The following is a 26235-nucleotide window of genomic DNA, read 5'->3' as shown; positions in this document are numbered from 1 at the left end:
GGTAAATAAATCCACAACTTTATTTAAATCTGCCATTCCGAAAATGTAATTTTTAACTCTAATTTGAATTACTCTATTTGTAGCTTAATTTTTGTTATAATTCTGTTCTGAGGTAGTTGACTATGACTGATCGGTCGATTTGCTATTACTTCATTATAGGTCCCTTTGTCATTAAAATTTATTTTATACTTTTTAGTTCGATTAGCAATAAAAGCGTGTTTTTTAGTTTTTTTAAACTATTTTTTATTATGTCATGAAGTTCAGCTTTTTCCACTCTAAGGAGTTTTTTATATCCTCCTCGGGTTTTAAGTTTCAGATTTTCCTTGGGGATAGCCACACGATGGGTATCTTTGTTATGCTCAAGTCTATTTTTGTACTGATGTATAAAAGCTTCTTTGAACCTTCCACATATTTGTAAAAATTAAAAGTATTGGTTGAAAATTGACTTTTTCAAATAAATTCAAAAAAGGTATTTCAGAATTTAAGGATCGTCCGTAGGATCGCCATGAAAAGTCTTTATTATCGGGGAAGAGCTTTAGAGCAAACCTGCCGACTAAAGGTTCCTTTTAAATAAAAGATTTTTTTTTTATTTAGTTAGGGCAAATGACTGCCTTCCAACTACCAGGCTAAGACTGAATTGCCCGCCTTCTGATAGAATGGCTTTAATTTATACATTCTTTTTGTCTTCTCATCAATCAAATATATAATTACAACTAAACATTGTTGCAAGTAAAAATCAATAACAAAATTATAAATTCAAAAAAATACTATACAATAAAATTTTGCTTAGGCAGACTTACTTGACAGTAAGCTATGGTTTTGCTTTGGAGTGAGGTATCATATGACAGAAAAAATGTATTTGGTGTGTGCCATGTGTTTACTTATGTTTTGTGTTTCAAAAAAAAAAGGAAAAAGAATTTTATGATTGAAATTAAAGTGTTTATTTGACAACAATGGCATTGACATTGAAATGGTTTAAATAATTTAAGTTTGAGTTCATTTACCTATTAAAAATATATTTAAAGAATTCGAAAGAAGTTTGAAAGTGAAGTGAAAGTACTCTACAACTGTCTCAAGGCCATAGTCAAGGTAAAATGTGGTTATATCGAGCAAAAGTAAATTGATTCCTAATTTTGTAATTTTCCAAACTAAATGTATGACCTTTTTAATTGGTTACACTTCCAGTGCCGGACCCTGTATACTGTCCTCCCCCGGGAGGAGGTGTGTTTAGCGACATCTAGTGGTCATTAACATAGCTAGAATTATGTATTTATCTTACCAGCCGAGCAATATGGCGCACCTGCTATTTGACAGGGCAAGACAGCTGATGTTTGTTTAGAATTACCGGTGCAATTTTCGCGACAAAATAAAAGAGTTTGATGAAATTTAATAAATTTCGTATTTTAAATAAACGAAATATATCGCAATCGCACTACACTCAGGTGAAAACTTCCAATATAAAATGCTATTGGGCCTCGTTTGCAAAACACAATGGACTTCCCTTAAAATATTATCGACGAAACATGGTCATCATCCGCCATAGGTGCTGAAAAAATCATCTTTTATGAACGACTTATGTTACCTGCCAAAATCGAATAGGAAATCGGCAAAGTATAACGCGCGTTTCTTGGAAATTTCATCTCACCTTAAAAGCTCTAATTGGCAGCTAATTTTCACCGACGGTTCCAAAATGAAATACAAACACTTCCTTTGTTGTCGTGAAAGAAAATGGAGAGCTTATATCGGTCGGACTACTACTTCAATTTTATACATTATTGGAGCCATAAAAAATATCTTAATTTCTCACCCCCATAAAAGCAGAATCTTATGGGTGCCAGGACATTCATGCATCAACAATCTTCTATCACATCAATCTCATATGTAAAAGTGATGTTTATCAACTCATAGAACAACAGAGGCAAACCAAACTAGTAGGGTTCAGTATTTAGACAGTCAATAAACGGACAGTATTTAGACAGTCAATAAACGACATTCAACGAGATGAAGAGCTCCAGCTTCCCCGTGAGACTCGTGTAACACTGACACAATTACGTTCTGGATACTGTAGCAGGTTAAACTCTTACATATCCAGAATCGACCCCGACATACCAAATACATGTCCGGCATGTGAAGGTACCCCGCACGACACTAACCACCTCTTCACATGCCCTCTCAAACCGACTCATCTAACCCCCCTCTCCCTCTGGACCCAACCTGTCGAAACAGCATGTTTCCAGGGCCTACCCTTAGATGAGCTAGACGAAGACGACCGATGATATGCCTACACAGACAGGGCTACCTATGCTGTTAAAACAACAACAAGTAGGGTTCACTATACCTATCGCTACTCCAGGATTAATCTTAATCCCACTGAACAATTTTGTAATGCTCCAGTCAATTTACGGCGTTTAGTTATTAGCCTTTGGCCCTTGACTAGATAGACACAGACATCAGCATTTTGAGGGTCACGATACACTATCACTACTAATTAATACTTCTGATTCCAACATTTCCAAAATCTATAAATTTCTGAAGAATTCCAATCTTCTACGATGTATATAAACCAGCAACTTTTCACCAGCCAGCTGAAGGCCTCCGTTGCTAGCGCTATGTTTCTTTTTGCTCATTTAACAATTTTATTGTTGAAAAATAAATAAATTTTCAGTCCAACGTTTTTTTTTTCATTAATACTCTGAAAGCAAGTTAGCATAAAAGTAGTGCGTGGGTGGTTTGGTGTTTTGTGTGGTTAAAATGAACAAGATTTCTATGGGTTTTTGGGTTACGGGAAATTCGAGGACTTAGACCAACTAGTGGAAGGTATTAGCTTGTAATTAATACAAGATTTATTAAAACAATTTTAAACAAGCTCGTGTGAATAACAAAAACTATCAATTTTCACTCAGTCACATAAAAATATATATTATTTGTAATTGCAGACGAAAACCGCGATGTTAATACACCTACGGAGGACGACATAAAAAGACAGAGAATAGCATACAGTGGTGATCAAATATACCCAAATGCAAGTGATTAATGGCGCACCTAAAAACTATTGCGATTAAGATTTTTTTCTTTTTTCAATTCATTATGTGTGATTCTTTACAACAGATTTGGTCTGGCAAGTGGGGTATCAAAGACGAGCATAAACTTCTCTCCGAATTAGGTAGCTTGACAACGAACAGTAGCACCGCCTTCTATGATACTCACAATAATTTCCCTGCAACAGGAGCTCCTGGAAGTGATGCAATGATTTACGATAGTATCACCTCAATATCACAAACCCAAAATTCTCTATATACACCGTCCATAGGTGCATCCATTGGTGAGTACAAAAAAGAAAACATAAGTTGTGCAAGCTGGGACTTTCAGTTTGAGGTACGCAAGCATACTAAAATATAATATATATATCATATTTACTCATCGAGCACCAATGTGGCCGTTGTACATGTTATATGTATAGAATTTTTGAATACTTGCCCTGCACAATTTATTCATATACAATAATTTTATTATGTTTATACAAAATCGTCATCAGGAAACTGCCTAGCATCCCTCATTTATTTTTTTCTTTCTTATAATTTCGTCATGTTTGATTTCAAATCATCTTCAGGTAGTAATTCGTTAACGCCTTTAGTACCTATAAATATGTCAGACATGAAAGCAATTGCAAACTCACATGAATCAAACATGTCACCCTATTATACAGGTAAGATTTTTTTCTCATTCGCTATGCACCTCTAAATGCACGAACAACAATTTTACGCAATATCATTTTAGTACTATATATACATAAGCATTAATATATACATATACTCTATGTAACTCTAATGATGGTATATGATTGCTTCCATGACATTAATAGTGATGTATGCCTCTTGCACACCAGAGCCCCACTTAAAGCAGCACCTCCGATGAAATCTATTAGTTAATTTATTATATTCTAAAACTTGTGGCCTTATTTCGTTAAAAACACGAAATATGTTTATAGTATTACATGGTATTTTAAACCGAGTTTTTTATTGGCGAAATGTGTTCTTCCGTAACTTATGCCGGTAATTTTTTTTTACCTAACACATACACTAACGAAATTAGCGAATAACTAATTATGACACCAATAAGCTCGGTTTCAAACATGCCTATTGTGTTTCAATGCTCCACTCGTGGCAAGTTTGGCGAATTATTATAATATTTATACAATTTTCAAACGTTGTTGATCTGTCTAAGGATTTGTGATGAACGAATGCCCTATTGGAAACCCCGTTATTATATTATTCATATTATATTCATTTGTGCACATTTTACTACTTCGATTCGATTAAACTTTGTGCACATACGAGTACACAATACATATACATACTTATATATTTATACTTATTCATGTATCCATGGACATATTTATTTCCATATTGGGGTCCCGTTTAATTTTGCGGTTAGATCAATAAATGTTTATCGTGATGGGTATGAAAAGATTATTATTTTTATAGGTTTATTTTTATTTTTAATATTATTATTTCTATAAGTATTACTATTATTATCATTTATTATTTCCATTTATATAAGTATATCTATTAAACATTTATCTGAAGCTTTATAAAATTATCTTCAATAAAATATATATTCTTCTTACTGACAACTTGGACATAGGGATATTCGTTTAAATGTTTAATGCTGCAAACAATCACCGACGAACACGCAGTCTCCTGTCAGCTGTTACGATCAAACTAATGAGAACGCCATGTAAATGAAAAATTACTTCCCTTCCGCATCGTAGTATCGTAGATTTTATCGCAGGGTTTTTGAAAGTTCCCCTCAGGATTGCTCTCTCACCACGCAGTGTTGCCAAACAGTACATTCCGAAATCATTTACAAAATAAACTTGGAAAAATTTTAATTTTTGTTGAAATAACTTAAAAATAATGTTGAATAATGTTAATTATTCTCATCATTTCATGCCCACTGATTTTAATACTGAAGGCAGACGCCATCCAATGGATGACGAAACCAACCGTCAGCTAGTCCAGTAGCGGTGGGTACGTGCGTGGGATGCTGCGAAACGTGTCGAAAAAAAATGTTTGACAACTCATTTAATACCGACGGCCGCCGTAGCCGAATGGGTTGGTGCGTGACTACCATTCGGAATTCACAGAGAAAACGTTGGTTCGAATCTCGGTGAAACACCAAAATTAAGAAAAACATTTTTCTAATAGCGGTCGCTCCTCGGCAGGCAATGGCAAACCTCCGAGTGTATTTCTGCCATGAAAAAGCTCCTCATAAAAATATCTGCCGTTCGGACTCGGCTTGAAACTATAGGTCCCTCCATTTGTGGAACAACATAAAGACGCACTCCACAAATAGGAGGAGGAGCTCGGCCAAACACCCAAAAAGGGTGTACGCGCCAATTATATAATATATATAAATATATTTGTATATATATATTTAATACCGGCTGAAATTTTTTTTTAGTATTGTTGACATTTAGAAAAATAAAAAAATAGTCAGCTGCACCGTAGAGGGGGGGAAATACGTCAGCTGAACAGGCGCACTTGTTTAGGGTTATTCAATAGGTGCGCTTCAACTTTTTTCCGATAGGGAGGGCGAACGACGCAATATTTTTTATTTTTCGCTTGTCATTTGTAAACTTCATTAGTATACATTTCATCATGGAACGCTACACACTTGAGCAACGATTGCAAATCGTGCAAATTTTTTATGAAAATAATCGATCTGTTGCTGCTACTTTAAGAGCATTACGGCCATTTTACGGTCCATTTAACAAGCCGTCCCGTTTTGGGGTTATGTGAAGTCATTGGTCTACAGTAAAAAGCCGGCGACGATTTGTGAGCTCAGAGCCAATATTGAACGCGAAATTGCTGGAATTTCGGCCGATTTATGCAAAAGAGTGGTCGAAAATTGGGTTCAACGATTGGACTTCGTAAAACGTGCACGCGGTGGTCACGCAAAAGAAATCGAATTTCATACTTAAATGTATATGTTCAAACTCGATAATAAAAAAAAAATTAGTTAAAAAAGTCAAACCGCTTGTGTTTTATTCAAAAAAGTTCAAAAGTTGAAGCGCTCTTACTGAAAAACCCTATAAAATAAATTGAAAAGTAAAACTACTTTATGCCGATTAAAATTTTTTTACATAATTTTGGACACATATGAAAATATAATAATGATGGTCAGCTGCGTTTATAGCGGTGGAAAGACCGTCAGCTGAAGCAAGAATGTATTGCGTTCATACATCTCGGCGGCGCGCGGAACTTTCAATGCTTCGACTGACGTCTTTTCCTCCAACGGACAATCAGCTGACGATTATTTTTCCATTTTTGTGTATTAATACTATAATATTTGAAAATTTCAAGCGGTCTTTTATCAATTTACCAGAGATATGTTTAAGTAAAGTGACAAAATTATATCATGCTTCATATTAATATAGAATATTCGGTTCATTTCATTATATTTAAGTTAATCTATAGTACTTTTTTTAAAACATGGCGCTTATTCTGACTAAACTACAATATGTACAGATATGAAATATATATCAAAAGAAAGGTTTTGATGAGCATATTTCCGGAAAATTATAAAAATTTAAATTGGTTAATTTGTTCATGAAATATTTGCGTGTAAAGTTATCAAAATTTTCATATTGATAACAGCGATGTCTATGCAAAGCGGGATGACACACAAATATACGCATATATGTATATGAGTACGTTTGCTTTGTTTAGCTCTCTTTCTAATGAGCACAGCATTATATACATTTGAATCAAGAATGATAGAAACAAGATTGCGCCCATCAGAGCGTACGTGACGTCACGTTTGCTGAGTTGTGCAGTATTGCCAACCATTTGCTCTTCGCAATAAATTTAGTGCTTTTTTTTACCGAAAATGCGACAATTTTTAAGTTTGGTGTTTGTTTCTTTTTGTTTTTAATTTAAGGCTAGCGAAACTTTAGGTTAAAAAAAAAACTGTATTATTATACAAAAGAAGTTTAAAAAAGGCCACTCTGAGAAGATTAGTCCTAATGAAATTTTTTTTACTCCTATAAAATTTGATAATTTGAAAGTGCAAATTTAATTTTTGGCTCCATTTAAGGCTATGCAAAAATATTAAATGCCCCGCTCTCAACTCTTCTTAAGATTGAAAACCTTTTTACACATTTTAAAAAGCCTTTGAATTTATTGAATGCGAATTAAAACCATAGAGGTGTAATCGTTTCTTCCGGTCATCAATCCTTAGTGAGACATAGAGCATCAAGAGGTGTATTCATAGTAAAAATAAGCAACAAAATACCAGAAAATACTAAAGAAACCATACTGACATTTTTACAAAAAGAGTACCTTATCTAGTAAATATAGCAAAAAAGTCGTTCCCTTAAAAAAAGTCTCGCTTAACAAAAAAAACTCATAAATTAAATTGTACATAAGCTTAACACATTTATTTAAAAAAAAACCCACATTCTACGGACAATTTGTCACGCATACAAAGTTCTTTAAGTAACACAATAAAAATTTCTTGTTTTATTTTCTTTAAATCGGCATTTAGTGCGTTTTTATATCCAAAGCTAGGCAACTCTGCAGTAGCGAGAGAGAGATTTGACTGCCGAAAGCAGAAGAACACCAACAACACCGGCAATCGCGGGCTATGCCACCAGATGTTAAAAAAAAGTAAAGCTAGATAAAACTGAGTGAATTATTTAAGATGCTTTCCATTTCAATTCAACCGGGCTATTCGGGTCATGTTCTTCGATTTCGATGTAACTTAAATATGTTGCTCTCTGGTCGAAATAATGAGACACGTATTTTTTTGTTCGCCCGAAAAAATTTTTTTTCAAGAGTTATCGGCAATTTTGTTTTTCGCCTCAAACTCGATTTTTTTAATTATATAAGAAAAAATTTTTTTTAAATGCCCATAACTTAGTCAAAAATGAACCGATTTTAATAATTCTGGGTTCAAAATGATCGTAATTACTTGCACAAGCGACTTCATGTAGAAACAATTGCAAAAAAGTAGTTGAAAATTTTTTATTTAGCAAAAAAGAAAAAAAATTGAAATTTTTTCAAAATTCAATATTTCAAAAAGTGTATTTTTTTTTTTTTTATAACTTTTTCCAAATCAAAAAAACATCTCAAACTTTAATTGAGCTGCATGCCTAGTAGCTAAAATGAGTTGTTTTTGAGTAATGAATTTTTGAGTAAACACCCTGTTTCGCACTTTTTGTTTTTTGCAAAATAAAAAATTTTCAACTACTTTTTTGCAACTATTTCTACATGAAATCACTCGTGTAAGTAATGACGATCATTTTGAACCCAAAATTATTAAAATCGGTTCATTTTTGACTAAGTTATGGGCATTTAAAAAAAATTTTTTCTTATATAATTAAAAAAAATCGAGTTTGAGGCGAAAAACAAAATTGCCGATAACTCTTGAAAAAAATTTTTTTCGGGCGAACAAAAAAATACGTGTCTCATTATTTTGACCAGAGAGCAACATATTTGAGTTACATCGAAATCGAAGAACATGTCCCGAATAGCCCTTTTGAATTGAAATGGAAAGAATCTATATAAGAAAATTTTTTTTAATTGCTCATAACTTAGTCAAAAATAAGCCGATTTGAATGATTCTGGGTTCAAAATAATCGTAATTACTTACACGAGCGACTTCATTTAGAAATAGTTGCAAAAAAGTATATTAGTTGAAAATTTTTTATTTTGCAAAAAACAAAAAGTGCGAAACAGGGTGTTTACTCAAAAATTCATTACTCAAAAACAACTCATTTTAGCTACTAGGCATGCAGCTCAATTAAAGTTTGAGATGTTTTTTTGATTTGGAAAAAGTTATAAAAAAAAAAAAAATACACTTTTTGAAATACTGAATTTTGAAAAAATTTCAATTTTTTTTCTTTTTTGCTAAATAAAAAATTTTCAACTACTTTTTTGCAATTGTTTCTACATGAAGTCGCTTGTGCAAGTAATTACGATCATTTTGAACCCAGAATTATTAAAATCGGTTCATTTTTGACTAAGTTATGGGCATTTAAAAAAAATTTTTTCTTATATAATTAAAAAAATCGAGTTTGAGGCGAAAAACAAAATTGCCGATAACTCTTGAAAAAAAATTTTTTCGGGCGAACAAAAAAATACGTGTCTCATTATTTCGACCAGAGAGCAACATATTTAAGTTACATCGAAATCGAAGAACATGACCCGAATAGCCCGGTTGAATTGAAATGGAAAGCATCTTAAATAATTATTAAAAAATGTATATTTTACAAAATTATAAACATTACTTTTAATTAGAATAGGCTAGAAAAATGTCATGTGGAATGAACTAAAACTCCGAGACAAAAAATAATAAAAATAACAAAAAAAAAATGCTAAATCAAGTTACGAAAATGGTAATCTGGCCATACTGGAGCTAAAATCACGTAACTAGTTGTCAAATTCGCTGAGCGCAAAGTAACGGGACCACGATGGGCGCCATCTCATTATTCTTTGCATCATGCATTTGGATTCTCAATAATTGTTTTGTTTTGTTCTCTTTACTAATAAATATGTATTCATGAACATAGTCCCAACGGGTGCTGCGAATTTTTTTCAAAATTTTGTTGTGATGGCAATAATTGGTATGAATTGACAATTGACTTGAAATTTGTCAATCCACTTAAAATAACGGTAACAATGCAAATTAGAAAGAGTTTTGGACAGACGAAAAATAGAATTTATTTTAAGAAAAAAGTACATCCATATTTAATTTTAAAATATGCCTAGAGGACGACCAAGAAGAGTTCGTAGAAGAGTTCCTACTTTAAGTGGAGGAATAGAGCAGGTAAGTAATAAATGCTTGAAACGTCATTTGAGGGCATATCTGTTAAAGCTGTTTTTATTGATGGACCTGGTGGCTCTGGAAAAACATTTCTATATAAAACTCTTACTCACTATTTTCGTGATATTGGAGAAACAGTGATTACCGTAGCTTGCACAGGTATAGCTTCAATTTTGTTGCCAGGCGGGCGAACTGCTCACAGCGTTTTTAAATTTCCCATACCGTTGACTGAATCGTCAGTTTCTTTGGTAAAACCAAACACTAAAGCTAGCCGAGCTCTGTTGCGTTTAGATCGTCTTTTGCGCGATATTCACCAAAATGAGACGCCTTTTGGTGGGAAAATTATTATTGTGGGTGGAGACTTTAGGCAAGTTTTGCCTGTGGTACCGAGAAGTACGCGAACTGGCATAGTTGGTAATTGTTTAAAGCGTTGCTCTTTGTGGAAATTGTTTAAATCATTTAAGCTCACAATCAACATGCGTAGTCAAGAACCCTTTTAAAAAACGGAAACCTCATTGACTGGGTTTTCCAACCAAATAATGGAATAATAGAAATCGATAATTTAAAAGACCGAGCCATATCATGTCCAAAAAATTATCAATGTGCCATCATAAACTCGAGTATAGTCGATATGCTACCTGGTCAAGAGCGCACATATCTCAGCGCTGATACGATTGTTTCACAAGATTCACAAGATCAGGTAAGATTCCCTGTGGAATTTTTACACTCCCTCAATTTTAGCGGAACTCCGCCGCATAAGCTTCAATTGAAAATTGGAACAGTGATAATGTTGATTCGCAATTTAAGCCCAGCAGAAGGATTGGTGAATGGCACACGACTTATCATAAAACAAATGCATCCGAATTGTTTGCACACGGAAGTGTTATGCGGAGAGGCTCAGGGAAGGCGATTTCTATTGCTTCGTATAAATTTGCAGCCGAGCGAAACCACACTTCCTTTTACGTTGAAGCGCCGCCAATTTCCCATTATAATAGCCTTCGCCATAACAATAAATAAGGCCCAGGGGCAAACATTTTTAAGGGTGGGACTTCATTAAAAGTGTCACATATGCTGTTTACTTTCCGTGGGAAAAAATCCCACCCGATTTTCGGGGGTTACATACTAGTTTATTATTAAAATATAACATTCTAAATTTATTATTGGCGGCCGCCGTAGCCGAATGGGTTAGTGCATGATTACCATTCGGAATTCACAGAGAAAACGTTGGTTCGAATCTCGGTGAAAGCAAAATTAATAAAAACATTTTTCTAATAGCGGTCGCCCCTCGACAGGCAATGGCAAACCTTCGAGTGTATTTCTGCCATGTAAAAGCTCCTCATAAAAATATCTGCCGTTCGGAGTCGGCTTGAAACTGTAGGTCCCTCCATTTGTGGAACAACATCAAGACGCACACCACAAATAGGAGGAGGAGCTCAGCCAAACACCTAATAGAAGTGTACGCGCCAATTATTTATTTTTTCAAAATTTATTATTAAAATATAAGATACTAGCAAACCCGGCCCGCTGGGCACACTAAAATAGAATAGATATGGTTTAGAACAGAAAATATATGGTTCTCATATTATTTATTTCTTTATTCTTTATTCAACCGCTTTGGCATAAACAATATTTTTTGTTTTTCTATTTGTTTTTGAGTAAATGTAAAATATAAATTTTTTTTTTTTTTTTTTTTTTTTTTTTTTTTATTATTTTACATTGCGACTAGTTACAAAGAAAAAATTTTATTAACTAACGAGCAATTTGTTTAGAATTTAGAAAATAAGGTATATACAACAGTTCACGCTAAGGTGTGGTTAGTACATTAAGTCTTTGGGCTTTCTGCGTTTCAGTCTTCTTCTCCAATTAGCTGGATTAGCGAGAATAGTGGCCTCCGTATTGACGTGGTTTTTTAACCTTTCATCATGGGCTTTTGCTATCTTTTTTATCGTGTCTACCACCGAGTCAATATTTAGGTCGCGTTCAAGATCGGAGCTACGGATATACCACGGAGCACCGACTGCACATTTAATAATTTTGTTTTGGAGCCTTTGTATAGATTGAATGTTACTTTGGCTGGAGCATCCCCATAACTGTGCGCCGTAGGACCATACAGGCTTCAGAATTTGTTTGTATACAATCATTTTATTATTGGTGGATAGTGCTGATTCCTTTCCCATAAGCCAATACATATTTCTGTATTTTAATTCTATTTCTTCTTTCTTTTTCTTTACATGGGCTTTCCATCTTAGCTTGGCGTCTAGAGTCATGCCCAGATACTTTGCAGTATTTGAGTATGGAACCTGTCTACCATTTAAATATATTGGAACATATTTGATTTTGTTTTGGGTGAAATTTATATGCACAGACTTGCTTTCATTTAATTTAATATGCCATTTATTGGTCCAGTCATATATTTCATTTATGGCTAATTGTAATTGTGATGTCGATGTGTTTTCCGTGTTTCCTATCGAAAGAATAGCTGTATCGTCGGCAAAAGTAGCTGTTACGCAGTTTGAATTGCATGGCAGATCGCATGTAAAGAGCAAATACAATAAAGGGCCAAGTACGCTTCCCTGGGGAACCCCTGCTTTGATTGGTTTGAGACATGAATATGAATCTTCTTGTTTTACTCTGAAGTAACGGTCGGATAAATACGAATGTAGGATGGTGGAGTACTGCTTGGGTAGCAACGCATTTATTTTCTTCTGTAGTCCATAGTGGCATACTTTGTCGAACGCCTTGGATATATCAAGGAATACCGCAGAGCAGGTTTTTCTTTCTTCAAAAGCATTTTCTATTATTCGCACTATCCTATGTACTTGATCGATAGTCGAATGCTTCGTGCGGAATCCAAATTGGTGCGTCGGTATAATTTTTTTGTTTTCTATTATTATGTTGATCCTTTTGATTAACAATTTTTCCACCATTTTCGATAGTATTGGAAGAAGGGAGATAGGCCTGTATGATGTTACAGCGTGAGTATCTTTACCTGGCTTATTGAACATAACGACTTCCGCTGTTTTCCAATATATTGAAAAATATTTTAGCTTAAATGTGGTGTTGACGATATTCGTCAATACAGCAATAATATTGTTCGGGAGCTGTTTCAATATTTCAGCAGTAATGAGGTCGTAGCCTGGCGATTTTTTTATCTTTAGATATGAAATTTCTTCTAATATTTCGTCTTGTGAAACCGGAGGGATCTCATTTATAGCATTGCTATCGCCGTCGTGATCCATATCATCAGCCATTACCGATCCATACGGTGTGAACGTCTCCTCGAGGTAGTTTGCGAATGTATCTGCTTTTTGTTTATTTGTTTTGGCCCACTTAATGCCATGTATCTTGATGGGTGCGTTCTGAGATAACGGTTGTTTTAATTTTTTAGTACATTTCCACAGTGAATAATTTGTCTTCCGTTCATTTGTTAATTCTTGCAGGTATTTTGTGAATGAACTGTTTTTGTACGCTTTAATTTCGTCGCTAAGTGTTTTGGTTATTTTATTTAGCTGAGCTTTGTCAAGAGGTGATCTTGTTTGATGCCATCTTCTTCGTATTTTCCGTTTCTTCAATACCATTTCCTTTATTTCTTTGGTATACTTGTGACCTGAAATGGTTTTCCTTATAGTTGGTGTACTCTGCCAAGCTGCGCGTTGGATGTTATTTGTCAATCGAAGTACTTCGTCATCGAGTTTATCCTTTGTGCTGATTATCGGCAGGTGGTCATCTGGGCCTTCCAAAATGTGTTTAAAGTAATCCCAATCTGTAAGGTGGTTAGTCAGTTTAAATGGATGTTGTATTGTCGTTACATTTTCGTGCAGTGTTAGATAAATAGGAGAGTGATCTGATGACATATCCATGCCATTCTCAATGTTAACATAAGCGGTTGATACTTTTTTAGCGATGAAAAAATCAATTAAGTCCGGTGTTTTATGTGGATCTGTTGGCCAGTACGTTGGACTGCTCGTCGATATAGCAATGCATCCTGTCTTCTTAAGTGCATCGTAAAGTTCTCTTCCTTTGGTTGTTGTGAGTCGCGATCCCCAGTGAGTATGCTTGGCATTGAAGTCGCCACCCATTATAAATCTATTCTTGTGGCTGTTTATCAGTTCAATGTATTGGGCGCATTTGATTGCATGTCGTGGAGGGCTATATACCGCGGAAATTGATATTTCAGTTTTGGCGTATATCGTAACAGTTGTTACCTGGAATTCTTCCGTGAATATTTTTTGGTCTTCGTGATGTTTCAAGTTTCTTTTGATGATAATTGCACTCCCTCCTCTTGCACGGTTGCTAGGGTGGATAGTGTGATAAACATTGTAATTTTTAATTTTTATTGACGACTCCTTTGTGAAGTGTGTCTCTGCAATCAAACATACATCCACTTTTTGAGAATCTAAAATAAATTCCAGCTCTTTTTGATGCTTTAAAAGCCCGTTTGCGTTCCAGAGCATTACTTTCAGGAAGTTTGGCATTATAACTTATTTTGCAGATATTTTTCGACGTTTTGCAGTCTTTTTTCGAGTACCAAATTGAATTCATGTTGTTTTGTTAGTTTCTCTAGGATCAGTTTCAAAATGTTATCTTCCTCAATTTTGTTAGCCTTCAATGCTTCTGCAAATGTAAGCACCTTTGGTGCCGTATCTGATGATAGCAGAGTTTGCTGTTTATTTTCTGTTTCAGGTAGCCCATCTTTATTAACGGCTTCAGCTACTTCTTTGTTTGGGTGTAAAGTTCCGGTAGTAGCTTTATTTTTGTTAGTTTGCTTGTCACGTATCTTTTGTAGCTCTTTTGCTACAATGCAACCTCTGTAACTAGCCGGATGGGCTTCTCCACAATTGCAACATTTCGGTTGATGTTCCTCCGGTTTTGTGCAGAGAGAAGTTTGGTGCTTGCCTGCGCACTTAACACATCTAGGTTGCTTTCCGCAGTAGTTATGGGTATGTCCAAAGGATTGACAGGACTTACATTGAGGTATAAACGTTGGTTGTCTAACTGGTTCAATATTGACTACTGAATGCAGTATGGTTTTTATATTATAAATTTTATTTATGTCTTCCGAAGTTTCAAATGTAAGAAGGAACATATCAAGCGGTTGCTTAGTTTTCCATTTTAATTTGTTTATCGCGTTGGTTATTTTTAATCCCTGTTTATTCAAGTCGGAAATTATATCCTTGGGGTCACATGAGTGGTGTAAATTTTTGGCTATGACCTTAATTGGTCTTGACTGCTTATCTTCATAAGTGTACCATGCAATATTTTTGTTTTTCAGTGCTTTCGTAATTTTCCTATAATCATTTGGGTCCTTGGTAGATACTTTGTAATATTTGTTGCTAAGCAGTTTAATTTGAAACTCTTCGCTTGCCTCAACTTTCGCTATGTTAAAAAGCTGTTGGTAATTACACTCTACCGAGACCATTATAGGTGGAGGTCGATGGACCTTTTTTTTTACTTCCTTGGTTTCTTGAGGATTTTGAATAATTGGTGAAGAAACCAATAGTTCGGGGGAAGAATCGGCTTTCCTCTTTTTGCTGGATCTCTTTTTGAGTATCCATTCCGTTTCACGGGTTAGCTCTTCTTCATCGGTTTCATATATTTTATCATTTGCATTTTCTATTTGAAGTGCATTTTTTCCAACATTGGATTTTAATTGGCCATTTTCTGATTTAAGGTGTACTACTTCTTTTTTAAGATCGGCGCATAGCTTTTCCAAATTTTTTAATTTCTCTGATAACTGATTTATTATTGTTTCATACTGGTTATTTTTAGTTGCAATTGGCTTTGCTTGATTTCCGCCACCTCCCGGTGGAGGTGCACGATCGTCTCCCATAATAACGCAGAGTTTAGTTTATGCGATTTACTTAGAAGCAAAATAAGTTTAATCTAAGTATGGTGTTTGTTGTAATCGTAAATCGCGAGATATCTTCAAATACATCCGGATCAACTTTGTTAGTATGAATTAAGCAATAAATACATATATATAAATTTAAAGGATGATTTTAGGGGTTTTTCAACATAAACTCAACGCTTATATATGTAGTATGATAATTGCAAATACGTTAAGAGTATGTTATGAAGTATTGTAATATAAATATATTGTACCAGACAATTTATATTAATTTCTCTTTACCAGAAATTGTTGCCTACTTTTAGGAGCTATTTAATACAACTGCTATTTATTATGTTTTAGAACCACAAGGAGCTTTTTAGTACTAAAATATAAATTTCTGCAAATACAGCAACACCTGCTCGGGTCAAAGTCCAATCGTCGTTGACAGCTGAGTAGGAGCAGAGAATGTTAATGCAATGAGAAGGAGCAAATGTTAAACGAGCTTTTTTCGAGTTCTAATTTGTAGATTCATAATAAGGTCATTTCAAATTCAACTATCTTCACGAGTGGGGAATTGCAGATATTTACCACGCGAGTGGAGGGTTTCCATATTTACTTACCACGCTAGGACAAGAATTCAGATATTTTCTGCGTTTACCAGACTACTGAGGAAGTTCATAAGATTTTTCGACACACTACTAAGGAAATCGAAGCGAATAAATTTGCGATTAAGAAGGCCGCGCGGCAGTTAGTTTGTGGTGCAGAAGCTAAAGTCGGCGGAATTATTCGTTTTGTTTTTTGGCACGTTTATAATTCAGGTTCAAGTCCTGAAGTCATATTTTTTTTCTTGCACATTTTTTTTTTACAATTCAAAGCAGGAAAGTTTGGTAAAATTTTTGAGTTTATTTTAATTAAAATTTCTTTAAAATACTGTTTTTTTTTATTTTATAAATCGAAATTTCTTTTCGGTATAAAATAGTTCATACTGGATATGACCTGACTTTTATATAAATCAATCAAAACAGAAAATATGTACATATATCTATAATCTATTTCATCAAATCCAAATTATATTGATGAGAAAATATCATTCTAATATCCGTCCAGAAAGCCAAACGCGCATACACACATGCATATTCATATAATTACGCATACAAACTTTCAACTAACGCCGAATATGTGCATATAAAACTGCGAATCGAATAAATGAGTGATTTAGAAAAGATCATTAATAATTGTAGATTAGCGCAATCGTGAAAGACGTGTCGTGTATGCAGAACATCGTCTCATATTTGACTCAGGTTCAAATCCTGTGCACAGTTTTTTGTTCGATATTTTTATTTCATTTTTTATATTTGGTTTAATTGAAATTGATTTAAAATAGTGTATTCAGGTTTTTCTAATACCAGTTATTTAGAAATTTATTTTCTATATAACATTATTCATTTGAATTGATTTATATGTAAAACAGCCATAAAGTCAATCATATGAATATGCATTCCTATATTTAATCTCTTCAGTCAAATCTGAACTACTTACATACACATATTGATGAGAAAATATTCTAATATCCATGGATGCATCCAGAAAGCCAAACGCGCATACACGCATATGTATACAAATATATGTACAAACTACCACCATTCTAACAAACCCAGAACACAAGCTTCTGCGCACACTTGACACAGGGCATGTAAAGAACAACAACCATTCGCTGTGGCCGCCTACTCCTTACCCTTCAGGAAAATACGGTATATCTACAATACATATGCGGTTGTTCACACACGATTCGCTAAAAAGAAATCCGCGCGCATTCAAAGGCACAGCATTGTGCCCAAAATTATGAATTATGAAGCGAAAACAAAACTGCCCCATAATATACTTAGATACCTTTTTAGACCTTTTTTATGAAGTGTAATTTATTATTTGGTATATGAATACTTATATTAATGTCGAGTGTTAAGTGTTACAGCTTTGAAATAAAAAGTACATATTGATTGAAAAATTTTGGTTACAAATTTTGAGACATCGGTCTCTTTTGTTATGAACAATACTGCACATCAACACAACTCGCAGAAGCTTCAGTGATTTCTTCAATATTAAATGTTTGGCACTTTGTGCTTCATGGGAAGGCTGAATGTCTGCACAGTAGCCTACAAAAAAACCGCACTCTTATTTTACAATAAGTGTATTTCTTTGCTGCTAATATGCATATGCTTTTGTGTACTTTTTATCAATCGGAGAACCACATACGTAAAGGAATATGTTAACTTTATATTTATATACCACGCGAGAACTAAAAATAATGGTATAGAAATTTTCCCTAGTATCAAAATGTCCTGGCCAGAACTTTTCCATATACTACTTGTCGTTTTTTTGTGCCTATTACTGTAGCTTTTGCGAACACTTGACTCACAGCAGCTGCGGCTGTCGAGCAGTTGGAACACATATTTACATACATAGAAGCGTGCATACATATATACGGAGCCGCGGCCACTCGACATCACAAAAATTCAAGACTTACAAAATATTGGCAAATAATTTCAATTCGACGCGAAATATTCCAATATTGACTATTTTCGAATGGTCGCGAAAATTGGCATATGGGCGGCTCGTTTATGAATGAAATTGAAATATGAGCTCTAACTTATGAATGAACTTTTTGTTTTTGATCTAAATTGTTCAGCGCCGTCGCTGATAGAATCATGGCCGCTGCGACTGCGTCTACGAATGTATTTTGTTTTTGTAGTCGCTAGGCTTAGATTTTAGCTTTGGGCGACATGCGCATGTGAGGTATGTGTTTTTGTTGTGTTCTAGAACATTTTAGAATGTGTGGTGGCAAAGCGGCCATCGCGTTGTGCTTGCTGTTGCTTTTGCGTCTATCAAAGTATTGTGTTTTTGTAAGTACAATATTAGGAATATCGACTGGTGAATGACAAAAGTACACGGAAGCAAGAAGGGAGCGCTGTGCTCGCGCATATATGCATGAATGTATGAACGTGCATGGATGTAGTAACATATGAATGCAATTATTTTGTAGGAAGTTAAGAAGGCAAGTAGGTATATATGTATGTATGTATATATGCTAGGACATAAAGTCGGTATATATGCATACATATATTAGAGCAGAATTGTTTTTGCACTTGTTAGGAAGAAACTCGTTCACTAGTGCGCATGTGTATTTGATTTCTTGTAAGAATGTGATGTGGTATGACATGTGTACATACATAAGTCAAGGTTATTTGGGCATACTTGCATATGTGATATGATGTTCTTGCGCTTGCGCATTATTGTTTTTCATATACAAATGTACAGACATACATATGTATGTAAATGCTGTCGAATACATAAACTATAAATTGACATACAATATAAAATAAGTGTTGATTTATCTTAAACCGTTCTTTTTTTCTGAATGCAAATACCTCCTATTGACATGTACATACATATTATGTACTTATGTATATTTCATATACCATCATTTATTTACATATAAAGTATACGTTCATTTATGTACATATGTGTGTAATGAAAAACTTCATGAATTACTTTCAGAACTTTATTAAAATTTATTCGCGTCGCGCGCATGCACAAAACCTTTTGTTCACAGGCGCAGAAATAAACGCTCTGCGTATTTATCCTCCCCATTTTAAATTTTTTTTTTTTTAATGTAATCGTAAAAAAATTTGTAATACATTTTATGAATCCGCTTATCATTTCAAAAGTAACAAAACGGTCAAAAAATAAGCAGTCGAAGAAATAAACGCACCGCCTATTTTTCCTCGCCACATGTTAGACTCGAGTTCAATTCCCGGCGCAAACTTTTTTTTATAAATTTTTTTTTTTAAATCGTTTTTTGTTTAATGTAATTGAAAAAAAAAATTATGTAATAAATTTTACGTATTCGCTTATTATTTCAAAAATACGAAAATATTATAGTAAAAATTTAATTGGTTTAATGTCGAGGTGAGAAATGTGTTGTGTCTTGAGGTGAAAAATGTGTGGTGTTTCTAATTTTTGTGTGGGCAAAAGTCAGTGAGGTGTCTATAAACTCGGTGTGCTAAATGACCTTATTACAAATCTTTCAAATCTCAATTGTACTAAAAAAAGCTTACAGTAACATTTGCACCTTCTCATTGCATTAACATTCTCTGGTAGGAGTCCCACTTAGGAAGATTTGTATTTCAGCACTTTTGGTTGTATTTCACTGGCCACTTTACTGCACTTCAGCTTCCAGCTTTCCCTTCCAATAGGTGTTTTGAATTTCCTTGCTTATAAGTTTTGTTTCGACAGAAAACTTCGAATATTTAAATATATTTGATTCACACTGCACAGAAACAGTCTTTATTCGACAGAGTTGCCAAATATAAATTGAAAATCAGGAAAAAAGAAGATTGTTTTTAAATTTCAAGTCAACGCAAATGAATAACTAAGAAACAATCGTCTTTTTTACTGATCATCCATGAATTTTTCGTTTCAATTTATATGTTTTATTAAGCATTGGAGCTTTTTTAACCATTATCCATTTATATTTAAAAAAAAAAAAAACGAAAAATTTTTTTTCTCCACGAACGCATAATTTCATTTGAACATTCGGATTTCACATTAAATTCTCAAATTTTGTAAGAAATTATTCACTGTTTCAAAATCCACTCCAAAAAAAATCACAAAAAATTTTTACACTTTGCACTTATGTACGTCTTCTCCTTATGGAATCCAAATCAGAAAGAAATATTAACACATTGTAACTCACACTGTCAATTTGACAGTTCGGTTCCGCCCCAAGCGTTAAAAAAGTAAACGACATTATGGCTGGTTCAAAAGAACGCTGTACGCTTCGCCAGTGTTCCGAATTACAACCAAACTTTACGAAGCCCATTTTCAATACTTACTTAACAATGAGTGTAAGTTTGGTTTAATTCGGTGCAAAGACACGTCGGGTCCACGTTTTGGCATATATTTCGAGACCCTAGTCATCAATAGGTATGAAAATTACCCCGTATTAAAGCACTTATCAACAGCTTTCATTTGATACCCATATTGTACATACACAACCAAAGGTTACTCGGGTCCACGTTTTGACCTATATCTCGAGACCACAGTCACGGAGAGGCATGAAAAATACTCTGTACTAAAGCATTCACCAACAGCTTCCATTTGATATCCATATTGTACAAACACATTCTAGGGTCCACGTTTTGGTCTCTATCTCGAGACCCTATCTACCAATAGGTATCCAAACTATACGGAAACCATCTTCAATACCTACTTAACAATGTGTGTAAGTTTGGTTTAATTCGGCGCAAAGACACGGCGGGTCCACGTTTTGGCATATATTTCGAGACCCTAGTCATAAATAGGTATGAAAATTACCCCGTATTAAAGAACTTATCAACAGCTTTCATTTGATACCCATATTGTATACACACAACCAAAGGTTACCCGGGCCCACGTTTTGACCTTTATCTCGAGACCCCAGTCACGGAGCGGCATGAAAAATACTCTGTACTAAGGCATTCACCAACAGCTTTCATTTGATACCCATATTGTACATACACATTAGAAGGTTACCCGGGTCCACGTTTTGACCTATATCTCGAACCCTATCCACCAATAGGTATCCAAACTATACGAAAACCATCTTCAATACCTTTTTAACAATGTGTGTAAGTTTGGTTTAATTCGGTGCAAAGACACGGAGGGTTAGCGAACACACACAAAAAGATGACTTTATTTTATATATAAGGTTTAATTTATTATTGAAATATAAAATATAGTTGAAATATGAAAGAGAATAAACATTTTTTTTAATTCTCAGCATTGCTATTTTCGTCACTGTCATTATCGGAGTTATCGATTGTTATGTCAAACACCATCTTCTTCAGTTTCGATTTCGTCTGTAAAAATACAAATGAATCGAGGAAATCATGTAGGTCAATATTTGTCAAAAAAAATTGAGAGAATATATATGTTCATACCAGAAGGGCTCGTGTCGAGATTAGAGATGCTAGTGATGGTCGGTGGCAATTGATCGCCTATAAACCATTTGAAGAAATATTTGTCATTGCTTTCTTCCCATCCATACTCGGTAGGTAAGAATTCGGTTGGCACGGGAAGATGAGTATGGCTCCAAAGGTGGGCGATGTATGCCGCACGTAGACAATGTTGTTGTAGCTCCGTTTTACAGGGCGGGGACAATGAGCCATCAATCTTTCATTCGAGATTTAGCGGGTTCGAGTCCTCATGCGTACCGTATGCTTTCGTGAATGTTGCGACACCAGCAACATTGATATCTTCAATTGCTGTCATAGCATATAATCGGCAATCATACCATTCCAGTGTTACAAAGACTTCATCAAGATCACAATTTGGAATGTTCGAAATGTCAGTTAGTGCCTGTATGTACGGTTGTTGGTGAGTTTCGTAGAATTTTAAATGGTTTTTTCCCCTTGCGGTAGAACGCTGAGTTAAAATCTCAGCCCGTGAAGGCATGAAATCCTGGCAATGCAGAGCTCAAATTGGGACCCAATGTTTGATATAACTTGGTGACGTTGATAAATTTCTGATTGTTGCCGGTTCCAACGTGCATCGAGACATTTAAATTGCTTTTGATGTTATTCATGTTCCCCAACATAATAGTTAACCCTTTTTAAGGCAGAGGCGATATATTTACCACCAACAAAAACTTTGTTTATCTTTTTATGTAAGTTATCAAAGGAGTCCTAATTTGTTGCACTGGCAACTAAGAAGGTCTGGTTTATTATTATAAAAAAAAAAAATGACGCTTGTGTGACATATTTTTTCTTGGCGGCACTAGCTGTCAAAAATTGCGGTAATTTTGAAAGAAAATTTGTTACTCCGTGAATCTTCATATTTTTTATTTGAAAGGAGGTAAAAAACTGTTTTTTTATTATGTATTTATGTTTATTCTACAAGTTGTTTGCTGTACCTTACAAGTTACTATCGTATTTAGATGTGAGAAGACTTTTTACTCGGTGGGAAAAATATTCCCTCTGCCCGTGGCGTGTTATGTACATTTGTTGAACTAGTTCCTTCTTTTCTCAGGTTTTCATGAAAAATGCCGCGCTATTTGAATGAAAATGATATTGAGCAGATGTTGGGCATGCCCGATGATGGCTCAGAAGACGGATTTGAGTCTGATGACGCAGAAGAGTTCAACGTGAATACAATACAACGGTTACTTCAAGCACTTGATGATTCAAGTGACCTTTTACAAAATTCTCCCACTCATTTGAATTCTACACCTAACAGTTGTTCCGAGTCAGGTACATCTACAATAGCATTATGTTCACAATTAGATAATTCGCAGCCAGAAGAGCCTTTGATAGTACAGTCATCATCACCCTTAGAACAAGAATTGACTGATGAATCTGAATGTGAAGTTGAGTCATGGGGCAAGGTTTTCTGGACATCCAGGCCAGATCCCGATGAATTTGATAAGGTGACAATAAAACCTCGGTATTTATTGAATAGGAGAGCACATCCAGTAGCGCATTTCAAAAATTTTTTAGTGATGAAGTCTTCGATTTGATTGTTACTCAGACAAACTTGTATGCGGAGCAGCAAAATATAAAAAAATGGCAGCCTGTTGACACACAGGAAATTAGTGCTTTTTTAGGCATTCTCATTATAATGGGTTATCATATTCTTCCACATATCGATTTATATTGGTCATCGGATCCTGGATTTCGTGTGAATGAAATCGCTGAAGTTATGTCAGTAAAACTCTTCAAGAAAGTTTTAGAGACTTTGCATTTGAACGATAATAGTCAACAACCAAGTAGAGAAGATGTAAATTTTGATAAATTGTATAAAATTCGTCCTCTTATATCTTTACTTAGTCAATCATTTCAAAACAATGCCTTCAATTCCTCTTCCCAAAGTATCGATGAGAGCATGATACTATTCAAAGGAAGGTCCAGTTTGAAGCAGTACATGCCGCTAAAGCCCATAAAAGGAGGCTATAAAGTGTGGTGCTGTTGTGATAGTAGCACAGGGTACTTGTTTAACTATGAAATATTATATATACAGGTAAAACAGGACAAGGAACAGAAGAGGGTCTAGGGGCTAATGTCGTAAAGAAATTGTCAAGTAAATTAGCACAGGAAGATTTCAAGGCTCATGTTACATTCGATAACTTTTTTTGCGATTTTTCTCTCATGCAGTACTTGTATGAAAAAAATATTTATGCCACTGGAACAGTAAGAAGAAATAGAGCAATTTTACCTAACATAATAAAAAATAACACAAAAAGAAACGGCAGAAACAAAAGACTAAAGTTGAAAAAAGGTGAATTCAAGTAGAGAACTAAACAAGATGTAGCATTTACTGTGTGGCAATATACTAAAGAGGTTTTATTGTTGACAACTGCATTTCATCCTAAAGTGGAAGTAACAACTGTACAAAGAACGCAAAAAAATGGCACCAGGGAAACTGTAAGTTGTCCTATGGTTGTGAAAGAATACACCAAAAGAATGGGCGGTGTCGACCGTTTTGACCAAGTGAAGGGGACGTATGCTGTCTGAAGGAGAAGTAAACGCTGGTGGTTGCGGATATTCTACTTCTTGGTGGACGCAAGTTTGACTAACTCTTTCATTTTATATTCCCTAACGTCGAGAGTAGAACAGCTTACCAACTTAGAATTTCGGGTGGCTGTTGCCAGAGGATTGATTAGTGGATATAGCAGCAGAAAAAGAAGATCAAGCTGGCCTAGATATATCTGCAAGAAATCACGCATAGCATGCCCAGAGGTATATCAAAAAACTGTAAATGCAGTACCTGAAGAACTGCGGTTTGTATACGTACATAGGTGACCATACGCCAGTAGAGTTGGAGACTTACCGACGCTGTAAATTGTGCAGCACAAAGGTCAAAGATAAGCGTAGCAAAATAAAATGCAGCAAGTGTAATGTCCCTCTTTGCATCACGCCTTGTTTTGCACAATTTCATAGAAAATAATGTCTCAAATTCAGCTTGCATGTGGTTCTGTTGACGGGCAGTGGGAATATTTTTACCACCTATTTTTCCAAAACTTCCGAAATAATTAGTGTTTTTTTTTTTTAAGTTTATATTTGTTATATAAATAAAAACATGCCAAAAATGTAAGCGCAAGTTATTTTATTACTCTGAATCCTTCTGCCTTATAAAGGGTTAAAATGTCTGTGCCTGAACACCGTATTGTTACTTGAGCATCATAAGTCAACTGACAAACATGGAAAATTATTTTTGTATCAGCTTCTTCGTGACCTGGACATGCCAACAATGGCTCTGATACTCTTTGTACTTTGCCTTGATATTTATGATAAATAATTTACATAAATGATTTTATTGCCAATAAATGGTGCCATGTGATCATTTGCCCAATCTTCAATTAAAAAGTCGATAAGTGCTTCTTTGAAGTAAATATGCCTCCGCGAAATTTGATGGTCGTACTTGGTCAGGTCCGTTTATTTGGAAACGCTGCCCTTGGATTCTGCTTCTTAGTAAGTGTTCATTGTCTTTGATTGATGGAAATATGTATCTATCGAAGGCAATTATTACAGTGTTGGCAATGTTGTTCGTAAATACTTGCATCACCTTCTTTGATACATTCCCAAATAAGGACGGGACGTCTTTTATCGAATGTATATTGAAAAAGCCATCATAAATGATTACATCGCACCGTTCTGGTGGGTTACTATCAATCTCATTTTGAAGCACTTTTAACACTACCGATTTATTTGTTTTGCATATCGTTCCATCTATCATATCTTTTTCCAGCAATTGATATTTTTTGTTTCGCTGCAGCACTCGCGAAACTTAGAATTTTATTTCTCTTGATGACTTTTTCAAATCGTTCTTCATCTGTTGAACATTCGTCAATAAATTGTTTACGTTGCCCATTGCCAATTGTCTCGATATTCAGTAAAAATTCTGGTAAAAGTCCTGTAGAAATATTGATCAATAAACTTTCGTCTACGTCTTTGAAAAATGGATTCATATTTTGCTTAATATGAGTTATACATTGTTCCAGCTGTAACAAATGTTTTTTATTCTGCTTTGCTCAAGATCAGCTGTAATATCTTGATCAGGACGCAATCCAGTTTCTTCCATGACATGAGCAATAATTTTTGAACGAATGCTATGGCTTTTACACCAGCGCTGACGAGCCTTTATTGAATTGGTAGTATGACTGATTCCTGTCAATTTGTTTGCGGTATCGGCATTGATGGTTTGACCCAGTGTAAGGTCTACGGGTTGTCGAGAGAATTGTTTGTCAGTCCGTTTAACTCCATATGATCTACTTTGCAATCGTAAATATAATCCAGGATGAGTTTCATTTACTTTCAATAATTTGTCGTGATACATTACGGCAGTGGTCGCCAACCCGTCGATCGCGAGCTACCGGTAGCTCGCAAAGGCAATTCTGGTAGCTCGCGCTGCTCACGTTGCAAAAAATCCAAAAGTCTGAAAATCATACCAGTATTAGCAAATTTCAGAAATTTTCATAATAAATAGATAAACAGCGGCAACACTGCGGTAAGCGATTTCCCGCCGACAAACACGACGCGAAGTCG

General features: G+C 34.8%; 1 protein-coding gene across 1 annotated transcript in view; it reads left to right on the top strand.

The window, feature by feature from the left end:
* LOC128870409 (dr1-associated corepressor homolog) overlaps positions 1-26235 on the top strand; it is a gene marked incomplete at its 5' end in the record, with an annotated part of 185850 nt that overhangs the window by 103087 nt on the left and 56528 nt on the right. Inside the window, 2 exons of the mRNA XM_054113023.1 lie at positions 2937-3022; positions 3109-3322. Coding sequence (XP_053968998.1) covers positions 2937-3022; positions 3109-3322 — 300 coding nt within the window. The remainder of the gene's footprint in view (positions 1-2936; positions 3023-3108; positions 3323-26235) is intronic.

Source organism: Anastrepha ludens, chromosome X (genome assembly GCF_028408465.1).
Source record: "Anastrepha ludens isolate Willacy chromosome X, idAnaLude1.1, whole genome shotgun sequence".
Lineage (NCBI taxonomy): Eukaryota > Metazoa > Arthropoda > Insecta > Diptera > Tephritidae > Anastrepha > Anastrepha ludens.
This window is presented reverse-complemented; position numbering and strand designations above follow the sequence as displayed.